We start from the raw sequence: 20,530 nt of genomic DNA, 5'->3' as shown, positions 1-20,530 counted from the left end.
TGATTTGTGTTTTTCTAATTGCTAGAAATGGTGAACATTTTTTTCATATATTTGTTGATTGATTGTATATCATTTTCTGAGAAGTGTCTGTTTATATCCTTGGCCCATTTATTGATTGGGTCATTTTTTTTTGTTGCTTAGTTTGTTGGGTTCTTTATATACCTTAGAAATTAGATCTCTATCTGATGTGGGAGGGGTAAAAATTTGCTCCCAAACTGAAGGCTCTCTGTTCACCTCCCAGATTGTTTCTTTTGCTGATAAGAATTTTTTTTTTTTACTTTGAGTCTATCCCATTTATTGACTTTGGTTTTAATTCTTGCACTATAGAAGTCTTATTAAGGAAATTGGGGCCTAATCCCACGTGATAAAGATTAGGGCCTACTTTTTCATTCTATTAGGTGCAGGGTCTATGGTTTAATTCCTAGGTCCTTGATCCTCTTTTAGTTGAGTTTTGTGCATGGTGAGAGATAGGGGTTTAATTTCATTTTGTTGCATATGGATTTCCAGTTTTCCCAGCACCGTTTGTTGAAGAGGCTATCTTTTCTCCAACATATGTTCTTGGTGCCTTTGTCTAATATAAGATAATTGTAATTTTGTGAGTAAGTCTCTGTGTCCTGTCAGAGTCCAGCTCTAACAGGGGGTCTCAGGAGACGAACGGATGGTGAGGAGTCGGCGAAAGAGGGGGTGGAGAAACAACACAGACACCAAAGTGAAGGTGTTGATCCCAATCTTTACTTGTGAAGTTGATCATATATACTTTTCATTTTGGCAGGCTTACAGTACTTTGTGGTTACAAAACAGGAATCATTATTCAAAGAAATAAAATATTACATAGCTACAATTAGAATAGAAGAATGTATCTTGGCTTATGCATAAGCAAGCATTTGTACTTTCAGTTCTCGTTTTGCTTTGAGCTGTTTCTGCCTAGTTAACTTTTAATAATAGTTACAAATGTCCCAAACTATTGGCCTATACCTTGACTATTCTTCCTTGACTTACTGACTGGAACCGGTGCCATGGTTACAGCAAGTGGTTGACTTGTTATTAATTTTAATCAAACAAGAGTAAAAGCACAAACCATTGTGCACAGGAACAAGAACAAGTTGCCAGCACTAAGCACTAATATGTCTTCTTAACATTAATTTTTCTTCTCTAGATTTTAATTTAATTTCTCAAAAACTTCCTTGACAGGAATACAGGGAGTTTTTCATTAGACATTAACAATTTACGCTCCACAGCTGAATCATTGCATTTAGAGCAAACAGATCCATTCTTTAGAAGTAGTTGCATTAATTGGGAAAGTCATGTTTTTTCCTTCATACTTAATGGTCATATGAGAAGTTGCAACTATACTTATTAAAGGAATACAAAAACAAATCAGCCCATTCCCAGAAACATACTGTGCTTCTCCAGAGGATGGATGCCTTGCGCCATCCACCTCAGTAGGGCCTTGCCATTGCCTGAGTCAGGGGAGGGGCGCAGCAGTGTCCTCTATTCTGTACCATTGGTCTACCAGTCTGTTTTGGTGGCAATACCATGCTGGTTTTGTTACTATTGCTCTGTAGTATAGTTTAAGGTCTGGTATAGTGATACCACCTGATTCACTCTTCCTGCTAATGATGGCTTTAGCTATTCTGGGTCTCTTATTTTTCCAGATGAATTTCATGATTGTTTTTTCTATTTCTATGAGGAATGCCACTGAAAATTTGATTGGAATTGCATTAAATCTATATACTGTTTTTGGTAGTATGGCCACTTTAATAATATTAACTCTGCCTATCCATGAGCAAGGTAGAACTTTCCATCTTCTAAGGTCTTCTTTGATTTCTCTCTTTAGGGTTCTGTAGTTTTCATTGTATAGATCTTTCACCTGTTTCATTAAGTTGATTCCCAAGTATTTTCCCATTATAATTTTTTGAAAATATTTTTATTTATTTTTTTAGTTGTAGTTGGACACAATACCCTTATTTTATTTATTTATTTTTATGTGGTGCTGAGGATCGAACCCAGGGCCTTGCACGTGCTAGACAAGTGCTCTACCCCTGAGCTACAGCCCCAGTCCAATGATTTTTATTGTTATGGTTTCTTTCTAATTTGATCTTGAGATTTCTCTCTTGAGAGTGAATATAAACCAACATAGTCACTTTCTAGAAGAACCCATACTTGGAGCCAAGTTAGGTGAAGGTGTGTTGGTCACGTGAGAAACAACATGCAGAAGTGAAATCAACATGCAGAATGAAATAAAATAGTAACAAATACCTAGAAATAAGTATTTCAAAAAGTTTACATAGAATTGTCTATGAGGCTAAGCTTGTGGCTCAGCAGTAGAGTGCTAGCATAGCACACGTGAGACACTGGGTTTGATCCTCAGTACCACAGAAAAATAAATAAATAAAATAAGGGTGAAAAAAGAATTTTCTATGACAATTACTGAGAAACTTAAATATATCTAAATAAATGCTGAGATATACTATGTATGTGGACTCAAAACATGGTATCTGAAAGCGTAAATTATTCACAAACTAATCTATGATTCAGTGCAACTTGAATGAAAATCCCGACAAGTCTTTTCTTTTGTAGAACTCAACAAACTATTTTTAAAATTAATACAAAAGTGCAAAGGGTCAAGAATTGCCAAGACTTTCATGAAGACCAGCAAGATGGGAGGAATTGTTGTATTACATATTCAGACTCATTTTAAAGCTATAGTAATTAAAACAATTTGATAATTGGCACAGAGATAAGCAAACAGGTAAATAAAAACAATAAAAATAGACTTTAACAATATTCATATAGACACTTGATTTATTTTCATTATAATATGCTGGGAAATATCCATACAAAAAAGACATTAAACTTGACACCTTGCTCACAACATATACCAAAAATGCCCACTCACATTGGGTCACTAGTACAGAAATGAAAGATAAAAGCATAAATATCTTAGGAAGAAAAAATAAGAGAATCTCCTAATCTCTGGGTAGGGAAGAAAAAAGATTTGATATCAAGATACAAAAAACATTAATGAAGAAGGATTTTAAAAATAAATTTTATTACATTAAAATTCTGAACATAAAGAGAAGTTTAGCTACAGAATGGGAGAGAATGTTTGGATGTTTACAAGGTATAAGGCAAAGGACTCATGTTAAGACTATATAAGGTTCTTCTCAGAATCAATAAGAAGAAAGCAGATTATCCAGTACAACAAAAGTTGGCCAAAAAGAAAAAAAAACTTGGAGAGAAGCTCCATAAAAGAAGATATCCACATTACTGCTACTCATGAAGATTCTCAACCTTATTGATCAGGGAAATTCAAAATAAAACCACAATGACACACTACTATGCAACCACCAGAATGTCCTCAAATATCAAAATACAGTCAATATCAAATATTTGTGAGAATATAGCAAAGGGAACTCTTAACATTGTTGATTAAAATGAGAATGTTGTAGCTGCTTTGGTTCATATCTGGAACCAAACACCTGTATTTGTAAACATCAAAAATTTAGAAATAACTCAAATGTCCACGATTAGGGTAAATTCACATAATGGAATACTATATAACAAAGGAAATGAATCTAACAATTAAGATTCTGAGTGAAAGAATCAAGAAACAAAATGATATATGTGTGTTTCTATTTATACACTTCAAAAAGCAGGTAAGGCTGAACCATATTCTTTAAAGATGTGAAGAAAAATTGTGAAGAAAATCAAATAAATGATTATCATCAACATCAAAATACTGGTTATCTAGTGCAGAGGGGAGAGGCTATGATTGGAATGGGCAAAGAGTGAGTCTCCTGGCAATGTTTTTCATCTGGGTAATGGTTGCACTTTTGAATGAAAAGCATTTATATTGTATGCACTTTATTGTGTGTGTGTGTATGTGTATATATGTATATGATTTAATTCACAATTTAATTTTTAATATATATTTTTAGACATTGATGGACCTTTATTTTGTTCATTTATTTATATGAGGTGCTGAGAATTGAACCTAGTGCCCCATACACACTAGGCAAGTGCTTTACCTTTGAGCTACAACCCAAGCTGCACAATTTAATTAAAAAAAAAAGTAAAGAAAAAAGGTCCAAGGACTGGATCTTGGGGCTCTCATATTTAGACTATGTTTATAAACTATACTCTTTCAATATTTAAAAATATTCTTGAGTACTAACTACTTTGTGTCAGGTACTCTTCCAGCTGCTGGGAATATAGTAGTGAATACAACAGGCAAAACTACCTCCTTTCATGGAACTTAGTAGTACAAGAGGATGGAATGGTTAACTAAACATAATGTTATTTAGCTGTCTAGTAAAAGGAGAAACTAAAAGTTCACTTGGATACCATCTAAATATAGACAATCTTCATCTAGATTGCTTTTGTAAACTCCTTACCTCTGTGTATTTGCCAGTGTGATACACATAGATGTACCATATGTCCAAAACCGTACACGGTAACCAACCCCTCCTCTAGGATTTTCCATCTCAGTGAATTGCATGCCATCCACTCATTTGTCCCAACCAGAAACCCCCAAATTATCTATAATTCTTCTTTCTCTTCTCTCTGACCCATTGCACTTGCAATCCATCATCAATTCTATTAAATGTATCTAAAATACAGGAAAAGAAGTATGTGAGGCATTTCTACCTACTTGGTCCATGAGGATACTACTTTTCCTCTACATTTTCTCCAGGGATCAGAGTGGCAGTGTTCCTCAGTTCAAGAAGGTAGTTTTCCAGGAATTTACTGATGGCTCCTTTACTCAACCCTTATACCGTGGAGAACTAAATGAACACTTGGGACTCTTGGGGCCATATATAAGAGCAGAAGTTGAAGACAATATTGTGGTGAGTTAAAGACAGTGGAATTACAAGAAAATTAATTCCACATATTTATTTTGTTTCCTTTTTTAATATTGATTTTATTTTTTTAAATACATGATAGTGGAATGCATTACAATTCTTATTACACATGTAGAGCACAATTTTTCATATCTTTGTATATAAAGTATGTTCACACCAATTCATGTCTTTATACATGTACTTTGTTTATTTGCATTACAATTCTTATTACACATGTATACCACAATTTTTCATATCTCTGTTTGTATATAAAGTAGGTTGATACCCAATTTCTGATTATAAAAATAATGTTCTCTAAGGCTGGATTTGCAGTTCTGTGGTAGAGTGCTCTCCTCACATGTGTGAGGCCCTGGGTTCAATTCTTAGCACCACATAAAAATACATAAATAAAAATAAAGATATGATGAAATCTAACAACTGAAAAAATTAAAGTACAGAAAAATAAAGAAGTTGAAAAATAACCCCTTAGTTAATTTTTATGTTTTTTTTCCTATGTGTTTTTCTTTCTGTATTGAAAATTATATCATATGTAATTCTGCTTCTTTTTTTACCAAATGTCATATAATTAACATTTTTTTTGTCATCAAAAACACTTCCTAAGCAGGAATGATTACATAATTAGCTATCATATGAATTTATGGAACCACTGTTTACTTAGCCATTTACTTTGATCAGTGTTTCAGACTGTTTCTTTTTTCACTATGTAAGTGTCCAGTCAAAATCCATGAATAATTTAAGACCTTTTCATATGAATTATCTATTAAATTTTCCTTTTTCATTGTTCTTATATATTTATTAATATTTTTAAGGAAAAATGACTACTGTAGGATTTGGGTGATACAAAAAAATTCTTTTGGTAGAATCTGGAGCTTTCTTTCTTTTTAAAAATATTTATATTTTAGTTTTAGGTGGACACAATATCTTTATTTTATTTTTTTATGTGGTGCTGAGAATCAAACCCAGTGCCTCATTCATGTTAGGCAAGCATCTACCACTTGAGCCACATCCCCAGCCCCAGAATCTGGAGCTTTCTAGTGAAGTTTTAATCAACATATTGCAGAAAGAAGACATACTTGGCCACGTGATCTTACATATTTCAGGTTGCCATTGTACATTATGGATTTTCAGGACACAGAGTAAATCTTGCTGTGCTGGGATAAATAAAGGAACTCTACTATATTCATCTTTCTTCAGGGCACTTCTGAGAGCCAGTTTCGTAGTAAACCAAATTTCTTAGATGTTACTTTAGTAGAGCTAGTAATTATATTAACAATATTAACAATATTTCAAGATAACCATACCATGTGAGGAAATACGAAAGTACCAGTGATTACTTTTGTAACAGTCACAGGTATTTACTATTGTATGATAATACTCCGTGGTTTTATGATGCAGAATCTAGATTCATAGTTGAAAGTCATTCTCACTTTGAATTTAATTAATGATTTGCCCTCCCCATCTGAAAGCACAAACACCAAGTTAAGAACTGGTTGTTCCTTTTGAAAAAATTATAAATATTATTAGTGTTCTCTAGGTGTGCTAATTAAGTGAACACAAGCTTTCATCTTCTAGAATTAGTAAGACTTCACTGAGTTTTCAGAAAGCACAGAGGCAGTGGGAAGATTCAGGTCTGTGGATGTAAAGACTGATATAACCTGAGAAATTCTTCCTTTTTGACATTTTCATTGGCTTTATGTTTATAAAAGTCCCTTCCTACCCAGATACTTAAAAGAATCACTTATACTTTCTTTTATACCTTAATTATTTGCATTTTTCTTTTTAATCCATCAATAATTCCCATAAACTAGATGTTCTTTTGGTACATCATGTGAGACCAAAGTCATTTTATTTTCTGTTCAAAATAGCCAGCCATGTTCCTAGTTGATTTTTTATAGTAAGGATGCACAAGGATCTAAAATTATGGGATTATGGGTACATTTTTTTTCTGACTTGAATTTTATTTTACTTTCCACATGCTATATAATGTGTACTTTTTCAAATTGAAAAAAGTCTTTAAAACAAATCTTTTTCAAAGATAATATGCATTAATCCTGGAATGTATCATGAAGATACATCCTTTTACTTGGAAATTACCTTTAAGTTGCATAGTAGTGTGTCATTGTGGTTTTATTTTGCATTTCCCTGATAAATAAGGTTGGCAATATTTTCATAAGTAGCAGTAATGTGGATATCTTCTTTTGTGGAGCGTCTCTCCAAGTTTTTTTTGTTGTTTTTTTGTTTTGCCAATTTTTGTACTGGATAATCTGCTTTTTTCTTATGGATTCCAAGAAGTATCCTATATAATCTTGACATGAGTCTTTTGCTTTATACATTGTAAACAACCAAACATTCTCTCCCATTCTATTCAAGAATTTTCTCTTGGGGCTGGGGTTGTGGCTCAGTGGTAGATCACTCGCCTAGCATATGTGAGGCCCTGGGTTCGATCCTCAGCACCACATATAAATAAATAAAATAAAGGTATTGTGTCCAACTGCAACTAAAAAGTAAGTATTAAAAAATTGCTTTAAAAATAATTTTCTCTTTCATTGTTTTGTTATTGTTGTTATCTTGATTTTTTTGTGTGTATGTGCGTGTTTTCTCTGCAGGTAACTTTCAAAAACCAGGCCTCTCGTCCCTACTCCTTCTATTCTAGCCTAATTTCTTATAAGGAAGATCAAGGACAAGGAACAGAACCTAGAAAAAACTTTGTCAAGCCGAATGAAACGAAAACTTACTTTTGGAAAGTACAATATCATATGGCACCCACTAAAGATGAGTTTGACTGCAAAGCTTGGGCTTATTTCTCTGATGTTGATCTGGTAAGTAGGTCTTCATTGTGCTGGGTATTTTCTGGTTTAAAAGAAATGATCTTTTTGTTTATGTGCTAAAAATTTTGGTATTTATCCTAAGCACAATGAAAATCTTTAAATTTTTGTGTTTTAGAAACTTCACATAGAATCTACTGAAATAGATGAACTGTTCTATGGGAGAAAGGTTAAAATGGCAGGAAAGTTGATGAGAAGTCTAGTCTGTAGGTGAGAGAGCTTAACACTAATAGTGTTGATGTCTTCCCTCCCTAGGAAAGAGATGTGCACTCAGGCTTGATTGGACCCCTTCTGATTTGTCACACTAACACTCTGAACCCTGCTCATGGAAGACAAGTGACAGTGCAGGAATTTGCTCTGTTTTTCACTATCTTTGATGAGACCAAGAGCTGGTATTTCCGAGAAAACATGGAAAGGAACTGCAGGGCACCCTGCAATATCCAAATGGAAGACCCAACTTTTAAAGATAATTATCGTTTCCATGGTAACAGATTCTACACCCCAATATAGCATGCACTTATTCCAATGAGCCTTGACCCAGAGACTTGATCATTGCATGACTTGAAAGTATACATGCAGGACTGGAATCCGCACAGCTGTCAGTATTTTTGGTAGACTGAAGGGAAAGAAACTTCTACAATAAATTTTAACAGCTTTCTCTGTTCTTCTCCAGCAATCAATGGCTATGTGATGGATACACTACCTGGTTTAGTAATGGCTCAAGATCAAAGGATTCGATGGTATCTGCTCAGCATGGGCAGCAATGAAAACATCCATTCTATTCATTTCAGTGGACATGTGTTCACTGTACGAAAAAAAGAGGAGTATAAAATGGCAGTGTACAACCTCTATCCAGGTATGACCTTCTTTGTGTTCTTTTACTTACAGTACTTGAGTACTTACTTTGCATGAATACAATCACTGCACAAAGCACACAAGCTCCTTGCTTTCAAGTAGCAAGTCAAGTAACTTTAATGTACAGAAAGATAAATCAATTAGCAAATGAATAAGATTATTTCAAGTATATAAAAATTGTTACAAAGGGATTAGAACAGAATAAATGGATGATTAATGTCACAGCATCTTCCCAGGAATATTTTCATTTTTCCTTCTCAAATCCAGTATTATACCACTAGTTATTCAAGGAGTGATTTATTTAAGTATGTAACCAGTGTATATGACAATGTTGACTGAAACACTATTTTGGTTTTCCACTAAAACAGGTTTAATAGTGGGGATAAATTTCCCCTCTTTCCTCATAAATATTCCAGTAAGTCCTGTGACTTTTCTCCTCAGTTGGGGATTGAACTCAGGGGCACTCACCCACTGAACCACATCCCCAGCCCTATTTTGTATTTTATTTAGACACAGGGTCTCAATGAGTTGCTTAGCACCTTGCTTTGGCTGGGGCTGACTTTGAACTTGCGATCCTCCAATCTCAGCCTCCCCAGCCACTGAGATTATAGGTGTGTGCCACAGCGCCCAGCTTGGTAACTCTTAAATAACAAACAAACCTGTACTTCATATGTCACATACAGTTCAAGTCAGAAATTATAATGTCCATTTCAGGGTATTGACAAAAATTCTGTAGTTGATTTAACTTCAATCTTCCCACCACCGCCTTGGGCCTACATCAAGTTAGAAGTCTGCATTGGAAAAAAGAAACATGGTTTCTCTGCTTTGTGCTTATTATGCCCTCCCAACCCCTCAATAGGCTCCCTTAGATCCCATATCAGATCAATAGGAAACAGGTTTTTTGCTCTGAAAACCCATGGGAGTGTAGGCCAGTCCTAATATTATAGGAGTAGCCTTCTCCTGTATCCATGATCAAAGCATCTAGTGACCCTGTCTGATTTTCTGGGAGGGAAGTGGTCAAAATTCAATCTCCAAGTGCTCCAACTAGAGGAATCACATAGAAAGCAGTGGAGGAACTGAATTTGGTAGATATTCTTTGATATTCTATATAAGTCAATATATTTGTGCTCATTTTTTTTTGTTCCTTTTGGTTTTGAAAAGGTATTTTTGGGACACTAGAAATGCTACCATCCAAACCTGGAATTTGGCGGATACAATGCCTTATTGGAGAGCACCTATATGCAGGGATGAGCACTCTTTTTCTGGTGTACAGCAAGCGTGAGTAGCACTGTGGGTAGAGGTTACCCACCTACCTAACCTACCTAGCCTATTTTTTTTTTTTTTTGGTACTGGGGATTGAACTCAGGAGCACTTAACCACTGAGCCACATCCCCAGCCCTTCTTTCTATTTTATTTAGAGACAGGGTCTTGCTAAGTGTTTTTAGGGCCTCACTAAGTTACTGAGGCTGGCTTTGAACTCAAGATCCTCTTGCCTCAGCCTCCTGAGCTGCTGGGATTACAGGTGTGCACTACTGCCACCAATCTTAGCCTACTTTTGTATAGCTTTCCTCCTCCTTGGAATTATTGCCTTTGTTGAGAAATATAATACAAGCTCATACCATTATTACATTTAAATTGAATATTATTGTTTGATTTCAGAGTGTCAGATTCCCTTGGGAATGGCTTCTGGACACATTAGAGATTTTCAGATCACAGCTTCAGGACAATATGGTAAATACTATTATTTTTCACTCCAAGAACCTGGGAATGAATATATCTTTTTAAAATTTCTGTTGGATAGTTGCAGATAACTAATCCACCTCCATGCTTTTATTAATTATACTCCATCAATGGAACTCAAATCCATCTTGTCCTCTCCATTTTGCACTGTGACCATCTTAATTCAGGCCACTTTCATTTCTCACCTAGACAGTGACACTGCCTCCTTAAATATTCTCTCCACTTTCAGTATTGTTCCCTTAAGCCCATTCTCTTCACTTTTATGTAAGAAGTAATGGTTGAATAGAATTTATAGAGTTCTTAAATATTGGGGTATTTATTGTTGTTGTTACTGGGGATTGAACCCAAGGACACTGAATCACTGAGCCAAATCCCCAGCCCTTTTTAATTTTTATTTTGAGACAATGTCTCATTAAGTTGCTGAGGGCCTCGCTAAATTGCTGATGCTGGCCTCAAACTCATGATCCTCAAGTCTCAGCTTTCTGAGTTGCTGGAAGTATAGGTGTGTGTCATCATACCAGGCTATTTTCTTTTCTATTTTACCATATTTTATTGGTACATTACAGATAAATATAACGGTGAAATTTGTTATTACATATTCATACATGCATATAGTATAACAATATAATTTGTCCAATATCATTTGGTATCAAATTCCAGTATCAACTAAATTCAGGTGCTAACAATCGACAAAGTTATTAAAGTATTAAAGTTTAGAAGTTTACAACAATAATAAGCAAAAGTCTTAGTTATCAATACTGCTAGGCTTCAAAGTTTTTATATCTTTCTCTATCTTGTTTCCACGTGTCTAAGGACCAACCTAGTTGAATATAATCTCTCTCCTCTCCCCTTTCCTGGGCAAAGGACAGTGGGCCCCAAAGCTGGCCAGACTTCATTATTCTGGATCAATCAATGCCTGGAGTACCAAGGAGCCCTTTTCATGGATCAAGGTTAGAGAAGTTAATGAATGAGGGGAATTATATCATATTTGATTATATTAATTATCCTCTTGCAAGCTCAAAGCATTATACATGTCCTTCATATTGCAGTAATTTCCAATCACACCTAAGACTGTGTATTCTATTGTTAGATGCCTTTAAACGAGTAAATGTCCTTCAGTCCTCCAAAATTATTCATTTTAACACAAAACAAGTGGTTCAATCCCCTACCTTTCAAGCAAGGACACCGTAGCTACCTTTCTAAAACCGAGTTGATCTTTTTCATCAATCATACACCACTTGACAGTATGAAATGCATAGTTAAATTTAGTGTAATCTGGTGAACTAAGATAGAATTAATACTTCAAATAATGTGTTTAGTTTAACTCAATTGCTTTTTTAAAAATATTTTTTCAGATATTGATGAACCTTTATTTAATTCATTCATTTATATGTGGTGCTGAGAACTAAAACCCAGTGCCTAATACATGCTAGGCAAACACCCTACCACTGAGCCACAATCCCAGCCTCTCAATTGCTTTTAAAAGACTTAGGTTTTCAGATTTTCTCACTTTCCTATTTCCTCTAGATAGCACTGTTCAATGGAAATAGAACATGAGCTGCAAATGCAAATGACATGTTTAATTTTTCATTTTCTAAAACGAGGGAAGTTGGGGTAGGCATCTATTTTAGTGAGAGGGCCTAAAAGGCAAAAAGCCTTGCCCACAGGCAGAGTGGATGTTCATATAGAGGAAACGATTCAATGATTTGGAATTTGGTTTATTAGGAAGCAGGGGCTCAATAAGCACCTTTTCTACTCATTCCCACCATTTATCCCACAGCCACACAAATATGTTCAGCTTTCAAAATTTGTGTCTGTTTCTCCTGTATATCCAAGATAACAATACACACATCTGTAGCAATGTAGATTCTTACTAAACCCATAATTAATTTCAGAAGATATTACACACTTTTTAAAACAGGTTTAAATAAAATGGTTTTTTTAATTGATAGGTAGATCTGTTGGCACCAATGATTATTCATGGCATCAAGACCCAGGGTGCCCGTCAGAAGTTCTCCAGCCTCTATATCTCTCAATTTATTATCATGTATAGTCTTGATGGGAAGAAATGGATGACTTATCGAGGGAATTCTACTGGCACCTTAATGGTATGTACTTAGTCCTTTCAAGAGAATTAATGAATGCTTTAAAGATCTTCCGATGGATTTCAGATATGGGACAAACAGTCTTAGATTCTGTAAGTTTAACTTTAAAAAAGAATTTTCTACCTTTGGTCAATAGTTGTTGTTGTTATTATTATGGTGCTGGGGACTGAACCCAGGGCCTTGTATGTGTGAGGCAAAAACTCTACCAACTGAGCCATATCCCCATCTCTACCTTTGGTCAATAGTTATTATGAGGAATTATGAACAGAGATCTTTGTAGTTCTCCATATCCTATGGTTGTAGGCAGATGTGACTTAGTGATTAAGGACAAGAGTTACAGAGTTGTAGTGACAAATGCTCAACTCTCCTCATCCCCAGTTCCATTATGCTATGGTAAGGGCACTGGTGGGAAAGAATGGAACTCTAAGACCTGGGATGGGGACACTTAGGCAGACATGGATGAAGCTAAGAATTTCAAAATTCCAAATCCCCCTGAACCATCTTTGCCTGAGGAATCAACCTCTCCCCAGTCTCTAAAGCAATGATTCTTCCTTTGCATAAAAGCTTTTCAGTGACCAAACTGAGATAGTTGCTTTACAAGAGAGTAACTGTTTTCCTTATTGCCCCTGTTTGGCCATTACAAAAGCCAAATGAGAGATAGAACATGGCAGCAGACCACAAATTCAAACAGGTGGTGATACCAAAAAACAATTGCAATTCCAGATATTATACCTGTTTTAAAGTAAATTAACACAGACTCAGACACCTGATATGGAACTATTTATCTAGAAAGAAGCTTTTTCTTCATTCCCATTGAGAAGCAAAATCAGAACATATTTGCATTTATGAGGTAGGAATGATAATATTGTTTATTACTCGTATCTCAGAGCAATGCCAGCCCCCTTGTTCTTCGTCAGAACATAGACTTGAAGAACTCCAAATACCTTAACATCCCACAAATACCATGCCTGCCCATTATGTTGATGACATTATGCTGACAGAACCTGATAAACAGGAACTAGCAATCACCCTGCTTCTATGAGACAGACAGACAGACAGACACACACACACACACACACACATACACACACACACACCCCAAATGAGCCTGCCTTGTCCCTGACTTTAATGTGAATTGATCCCATGTTTCACTGTTAGCTTCAAATACTTAACATATTTAGAAAGTTTCCATCCATTTCTATTTTTAAAAAATATTTATTTTTTTAGAAGTAGTTGGACACAATACCTTTATTTTGTTTATTTATTTTTATGTGGTGCTGAGGATTCAACCCAGGGCCTCGCACATGCTAGACAAGAGCTCTACCACTGAGCCACAATCCTAGCCCCTCTACTTTATTTTGAATGGCAGCATCTCTACCATCTTTAACATAATCACATTCTTTTTTTTATTTGAGTGTGTGTGTGTGTGTGTGTGTGTGTGTGTGTTGCTGAGGATTGAACCCAGGGTCTTGTGCATGTGAGGCACTCTATCAACTGAGCTATATCCCCAGCCCACATTTCTTCACTTTTGTATTGCTAAATTATATTTATATTAAGTGGTGTGCTGGCAGGTGATTAACAATCAACTTAAAGGCAAAGTGGGAAGAGATTATTGAGGAGAGGTTTGTATTTATTATGCTCTCATGACCCAGTGCAAGAGGGCTCCAACACACCACTGTACTACATTACTAGGACAACCTCTTTCATAGGGTAGTAATCATTTAAAATGTGTTTGCATCCAATTTGCCAACATTTTATTTAGAATTTATCTATGAATAAAATTGGTTAACCCTTTTTGGAGGAGCTTTACTTCTTTGTGTTTTGGAATGAGGATTATATTAAATTTGAAAGTAAATTGGTGAGCTCCATTTTTTCCATGAAACTATTGCTCTAGAATAGCTTAATTGATGTAATAATTGCATTTAGTAAATTTAGAAGGTATACCTATACTTAAAGAGGATAGAGGTTCCCTTTACCCCATTATTAGAAATATTGCTTGTGAATCAGTATTTTATGTGGGACTGGTATAAAGATACAAAGACATTGATGATAACTAGGTGGTAGATACTTACTTTGTGCTTACTTTGGTGGTAGATACTTGACTATCTTTTCCATTCCTTCTCTGATTATTGGGTTTCTCATTTACGTTACCTGTAAGATGTGTATAATAGCCATATCTCTCTTCCCATGCCATGTATCTGTATCTGTATATACACATCTATTTAATTTTTTCTCTTTTGCCCCTTGTCTATTTTATTGGTCTTTTAAAGAATTAATTCCTGGTTTTAAAAATGAAACCTAGTTTTGAAAGCGATGCTTTATAATTAATTAATTTCTGTTTAAAACTTTAAAAACCATTTTTATGTTCTTTTGGTTTATCTTATTTATGTTTGACTCCTACAATCTGGAGTTGAATGTCTAGTTCATTTATGTTCAATCTTTATTTTACATTGAGAAGGTTAAAATAATTATTATGTACTCTCATAAGAGTTATTTTTTTAAACAGTTATTGAACAACTGCTGTGTGCTAAGTCAGTCCTTCCTTCCTTCCTTCCTTCCTTCCTTCCTTCCTTCCTTCCTTCCTTCCTTCCTTCCTTCCTTCCTTCCTTCCTTCCTTCCTCCCTCCCTCCCTCCCAGGGGTGCTCTACCACTCATCTACACCCATAGATACAGTGTCTCTCTGTTGCCAAGGCTGGCCTCAAATTTCTAATTCTCCTGTCTCAGACTTCCAAGTTACTGGGATTATAGGCATGCACTGCCACACTTGGTTTATGTTCTAGGTTTTAATACAGGGATGAGTGCTCGCTTCGGCAGCACATATACTAAAATTGGAACGATACAGAGAAGATTAGCATGGCCCCTGCGCAAGGATGACACGCAAATTCGTGAAGCGTTCCATATTTTTATTTACAGTAGAAGGGGTAGAGAGAGAAAAGGGGAGGGGAGGGGAGGGGAGGGGAGGGGGGATAGTAGACAATAGGACAGACAGCAGAATACATCAGACACTAGAAAGGCAATATGTCAATCAATGGAAGGGTAACTGATGTGATACAGCAATTTGTATACGGGGTAAAAGCGGGAGTTCATAATCCACTTGAATCAAACCGTGTAATATGATGTATTAAGAACTATGTAATGTTATGAACGACCAATAAAAAAAAAATACAGGGATGAGCAAACTGTAGCCTATAGATTTGGCCTGCAGCCTAATTATGTATGCACTGTGAATTAAGAATGGCTTATAATATATTTAAAGGTTTGCAAAAAACAAAGAACCAGCAAAGAAACAACCACAGAGACCATTTGTGGTCAGTAAAGACTAACATATCCCTATCTGGACATTTAAAGAAAAAAAGTTTGAAGACTGCTTGTCTAGTGTAATGGTGGAAAAGATATCTAGACAGTTAACATTAATCCTCAGGTACCAGAACCCTTCAATCACAAATTTGCCCAGTTTCAGTCTGGTTTACCTTCCTCCATCCTAGTTATCATCAATGTCTTTGTATCTTTATACCAGTCCCACATCAAATATTGATTCACAAGCAATATTTCTAATAATGGGGTAAAGGGAACCTCTATCCTCTTTAAGTATCACTGCTTCATTTTTATTGTAGTTTACAATATTTTGAATTATGATTATATACCCAATTCCTGACCCTCTGATTCTCCCTCCATGTCACCAAGGGCCTAAATAGGACAAAATATGCTTTTCTTGTGCCCCAATACAAAAACCTTCACCACTTTTGCTCCATAACCCCTAAATATTTTTGTCAGTCACTCGGGCCCACAGGTAGGGTTGAGGGAAGCATACCAAAAAATAGCCACTTTGCAATCAGCTGGACTAGGCTTTGAGGAGTATGCACTACTCTTTCTGGCAACCAAGAGAGTAATGTTTGACTGATTCTATCTCACATGGACCTCTACTGTACTTCCCATTACTTTCACACATTTGCAGTAGAAATGGATGCCCAGAATACCCCAAGAATCCCACCCATTTCAAGATGGCAACCCTCTATAATTCTCCAAGTACACACACACACACATCTAACACTAAGCTATGTCCGTAAATATCACTCCAAAAGATGAGTATTGTATATAACTTCAGTATAAGGATGCATGCTTTCAAAGTTTAATTTTAAGTTATATTTCAGAGTTTTAAAAAATTAAAAATAACTACAAATGAGATATCTATTAAGCTGGTTTGTATGGAACTTTTGGATCAATAAGCCTTGGAAACTTGAGGTTTACTTTTTATTAACATGCATTTTTTGTACATACTAATTTCATGTGCATAGTGGAATGTCATCATGCTTTGGGGGGAACAAGGACCTGCCTTGCATATATATGATTCCACAATTAAAAAGAGTTGTGCTCAGAGTTCACAAACTTGAGTTAAATAAAAGTTGCAATGTTAGATTATATGCACCTGTTGGAAGTATACTAGAACCTTGACTTCCAAGGCAAGTAGGTAACATAATTAAAATGAATGGCTTATAATATATTTAAAGGTTTGCAAAACAAAGAATCAGCAAAGAAACAATGATTAACTGATGAGCTGCACACATTTTCATTGCAATAATCTGAGTAACAACCATATTGTTACTGAACCCAGGTTTGGAAGTTAGTCTCACAGGGAAAAAACAAAAACAAACAAACAAAAAAAAACAATGTGTGAGAGCTGAGTGCCACAGAGAAAGAAGTTATTTTTTCAATGGTCAAAGAATGGAGGAAGTAAAGTTTGTTCATTAATAAGCTTCTCACTCCAAGGCGTTGAGGGGTTATGGATATATGATAGGAATAATGAAGAGAGGGAAAGTCTTATAAAGTACAGGAATATTCATGTCTGTTCTGGGAATAAGCTGAGATCTTCCAGGAATATTTGTTTTCATTTCTTTCATGGTCTGTTTCTGGTCGTGGCAGCTTGTGTTGTTAGCTTTAAAAGGGAAACTGGGGGAAACTGTAAGTCTAGGTCACGTTAACGCTATATTACAGTTTTAGACATGTGGTGTTGAGAAGAATCTCACTCAAAAACTGATGCAACATGGGGCTGGGGATGTGGCTCAAGCGGTAGTGTGCTCGCCTGGCATGCGTGCGGCCCAGGTTTGATCCTCAGCACCACATACCAACAAAGATGTTGTGTCCACCGAGAACTAAAAAAAATAAATAAATATTAAAAAAATGATGCAACAAAGGAGACAGTCACAAAGTGAAGATAGAGATGCTAAGTATGTTCATCTCATTCCAGTCATGCATGGGACATTTGCAGGCCCAAATGAAGAGTCAGTGTTTTCAGCAAAAGCAGCCTTCAGGCCCTTGAATAGTAACTTAAGTAACAGTTATCCTTATAGCACACTCAGGTGTCATCTCCAGCAAAGCCAGCTGGGGAGTAAATGTATTACCCAGTCATGTGACCTCTGAAATTAGTGATTTTAAAGTCATTAAAGAGCAAGGGAAGCTGGAAGGTTTATTTAGGTATTTTCTCAGTAATAATATGACAAATGGCCTCTGCTATAGATTGATTCATTTGTTACCCAGCATGGTCCCCACACCAGGAAAAGTATATATTTGAAATGAATGAATAAACCCTGGGAATCTAGTCCTGTTTTTTGCCTTGTGACACATTGGTGAAGTTGTCTACTACAGATAAGGCAAATCTTAATCTCAAGGCAGGAGTATTCAGTTTTATCATGGATTTGGGGGTATAGCAACAAGGTTCTAAGGCATAAAATGACTTCCATGAACATGTGAGATGAAACACAGGAAAAAATTAGTGATCACCAACACACACAGAAACAGACTAAGAAATGAACCATAAAGTCATACAGCTTATTCAGAGTTGTGCAAACCCAGTGTTGTTTCCAAGTGCTCACTAGGAAAGAAAGATGGGGGTGAAAGAGAAAGAAGATTAAAAGGATTCTCATTTTTAATGTTGCAGTTTTTTGGAAGAGATAAAATGTCCTTCACTGTGATTCTATAATATTCCATTTTATTTCTTCTCCTCGATGGTAGAAAAGCACATTTGGGAGGTAACTTCAGTCAGCTAAATTACCATGGCTACAATGAGTAACAGGAGATGCAGAACCTGGATCAAAGCCTTTTATTTCCCCCTAAGTGCAAAAGTGGATGAATGAGGTTGACTACCAGGCAAAAAGGTCTTTGGTTAAAGTGATTATCAGACCCCCTGTCCTGAGGGGAAGATGGTTTCTTGCAGAACGAGGTGAAGGAGGTGGTTCTGCTCAGCAGTCAACAGAGGCCACATCTCCACCTGCAGTGACTTGACGGCTTCTATGTCCTTTTCGTGGGTAGCCATGACCAAGGACTGCAGCAGCAGAAAGAGCTCCTCAGGAAGCTGGCCGCTGCTCTCCTGCCCGTGGCTGTCAAAAGCTTCCCAGGAGTACTTCTCCAGAGTCTGGGCGTGCTCGGGCAGAAGCTTGGCCGGAGGTGGCTGTAGGAGCAGCAGCAGCAGCACACGGGACACCTCGCAGCGCACCAGCACCTCCGAGAAGGCGCCCAGGGCGACAGGAGAGGGCAAGGCAGAGCCAGGGTTTGGGGGGAGCGGTGCGGCGGGCACCAAGGGGGTCGCGCCAGGTCCGGGTTGGGGCCCCGGCGGCTGGGGCTGAGACTGCGCCGGGGCCAGCAGGGTCTGCGGTGGTGGAGGCTGGAGCTGCTGCACGGGATGGCTGCCATGCTCCTGCGCTAGGAGCTGCATGCGCGTGAACACCGCCAGGGCGCCATTGTAGTCGCGCGCCAGAAGCTGGCAGGAGGCGGCGTCGCCCAGCGCCTGCAGAGCGGCCAAGGGCAGAAGGGGCAGCTGCAGCTGGGCGGCGCGCTGGAAGTGGCCGGCGGCGGCGGCCGGCTGGCCCAAGTCGCGCAAGGCGGCGGCCAGCTCCAGACACAGGGCGGCGGCGGCGGCCGGCTGCCCCAGCTCCAGGTGCAGGCGCACAGCGGCGCCCAAGGCGCTGGCAGCCGCTTGCAGCGGCTCGCCATAGGCGGCGGGGCAGACCAGGCGCTGACGAGCGTCGCACTCCTGCCGCAGAAAGAGGCGTGCGGCCTCCGTGAGGGCCAGCGCCTCCCCAGGCCCATGGAAGAGCGCCTGCTGGCACCGCGCCACTGCCAGCTGGCACCAGGCTGCGTAAGGCAAGCACTCCTGGGCGCGCAGTTCGCGGCCCAACTGACCGAACTGCTCGCCGGCTTCCGCAACGTTCGGCTTCCGCAGGAACCGCTTCTTCAGCTTGTTGGACACCAGCCGGTACCGGGCCAGGAAGTCCCCGGCTTCGGGACCAGGGACGACGCCACCGCCGAGGCCGGACGTGGAAGCCGCCATGTTGCCAGGTCCGGGAACTTCCGGACACGCCTACGTGGGCAAAGGTCCCGGCCACGCCGCCGCGGGCCGCGACGTGCCGTGCGTCACGCTGCAGCGGCCCGCAGCGGCCTACCGCGACCGCGCGCCTCGAAGCACACGTCTGGCTGCGGCGCCCCCGCAGTCCCCCGTCGCCCTGGTGATGTGCAAAGGTGAGAGGCAGGGCCTGGCTGGGAGGCGCGTATGCCAATCAGGGACGCGGGCGGGTCCCGGGCTGGTTTCAGTAACCGGCGCGACCGGAGAGGCGTGAAGCCAGCTGCCTTTGCGAAGCGCGGGTCAGGAGGCGGGGTTTGGCCTGGCGCCGGGTTCCTACGCAAATCGAGGGTCCCGCGCAGGCGTGGCCTGGCCATCCGGGGAACTGCTCCTGCAAATCGAGGGCGAGGGGGCGGGGCCTGGCCTCCCGTAGCCGCCCCCCCCCCCGCCCCAGGCAAATGCAGAGTCCCGGGTCCGGGGCATATGCAGATAGTGGCTGCGGGGCGGGGCGGGGCCGGCCGGCTGCCCGCGATGTACTTACACCAATGACGGATTATGGGGCGGTCCAGACGAGGGCCTCTGCACCGAGGCGGGGTCCTGGGCTTGCGGGGCCTCTGCAGGCGCCAGCTGTTGCTAGGTTGCAGCTAGTGGCCCTCGGTTGCTAAGGGCGCCTAGCAGCTTCTCCATCTGAACGTGACCAAAGCTCAATCCCTGACCCTGCTTGACCCGAGTTCCCTGTTTGTTGTTTTTCCTCCCTGGATCGTTCCCCCCTCACGTCTCCATCTTGCCGTCGAAGCTCCTTGCCCC

At 38.9% G+C, this 20,530-nt stretch overlaps 2 protein-coding genes and 1 non-coding gene across 7 annotated transcripts in view; 2 read left to right on the top strand and 1 right to left on the bottom strand.

Annotated features, from left to right (window-relative positions):
* Window positions 1-20,530, top strand: part of F8 (coagulation factor VIII) — a 109,790-nt gene that overhangs the window by 48,138 nt on the left and 41,122 nt on the right. For 2 of the 5 annotated variants that reach the window (XM_077793788.1, XM_077793789.1), the window contains 8 exons: window positions 4,697-4,850; window positions 7,472-7,684; window positions 7,946-8,174; window positions 8,364-8,546; window positions 9,707-9,823; window positions 10,205-10,276; window positions 11,150-11,235; window positions 12,238-12,393. In XM_077793788.1, the coding sequence (XP_077649914.1) occupies window positions 4,697-4,850; window positions 7,472-7,684; window positions 7,946-8,174; window positions 8,364-8,546; window positions 9,707-9,823; window positions 10,205-10,276; window positions 11,150-11,235; window positions 12,238-12,393 (1,210 nt within the window). Of the gene's footprint in view, window positions 1-4,696; window positions 4,851-7,471; window positions 7,685-7,945; window positions 8,175-8,363; window positions 8,547-9,706; window positions 9,824-10,204; window positions 10,277-11,098; window positions 11,236-12,237; window positions 12,394-20,530 lie in introns of those variants that run through there. The other 3 variants (XR_013342544.1, XM_077793790.1, XM_077793791.1) reach the window with 3 other exon arrangements.
* LOC144250866 (U6 spliceosomal RNA) lies at window positions 15,189-15,295 on the top strand. The gene has a single exon (XR_013342604.1). It is a non-coding gene; the product is annotated as a U6 spliceosomal RNA (small nuclear RNA).
* F8a1 (coagulation factor VIII associated 1) lies at window positions 18,360-19,792 on the bottom strand. The gene has a single exon (XM_026415054.2). The coding sequence runs from the start codon at window positions 19,712-19,714 to the stop codon at window positions 18,563-18,565; it is 1,152 nt and encodes a 383-aa protein (XP_026270839.1). The 5' UTR covers window positions 19,715-19,792; the 3' UTR covers window positions 18,360-18,562.

The sequence above is a fragment of the Urocitellus parryii genome, chromosome X (assembly GCF_045843805.1).
Source record: "Urocitellus parryii isolate mUroPar1 chromosome X, mUroPar1.hap1, whole genome shotgun sequence".
NCBI classification, from domain to species: Eukaryota; Metazoa; Chordata; class Mammalia; order Rodentia; family Sciuridae; genus Urocitellus; species Urocitellus parryii.
This window is presented reverse-complemented; position numbering and strand designations above follow the sequence as displayed.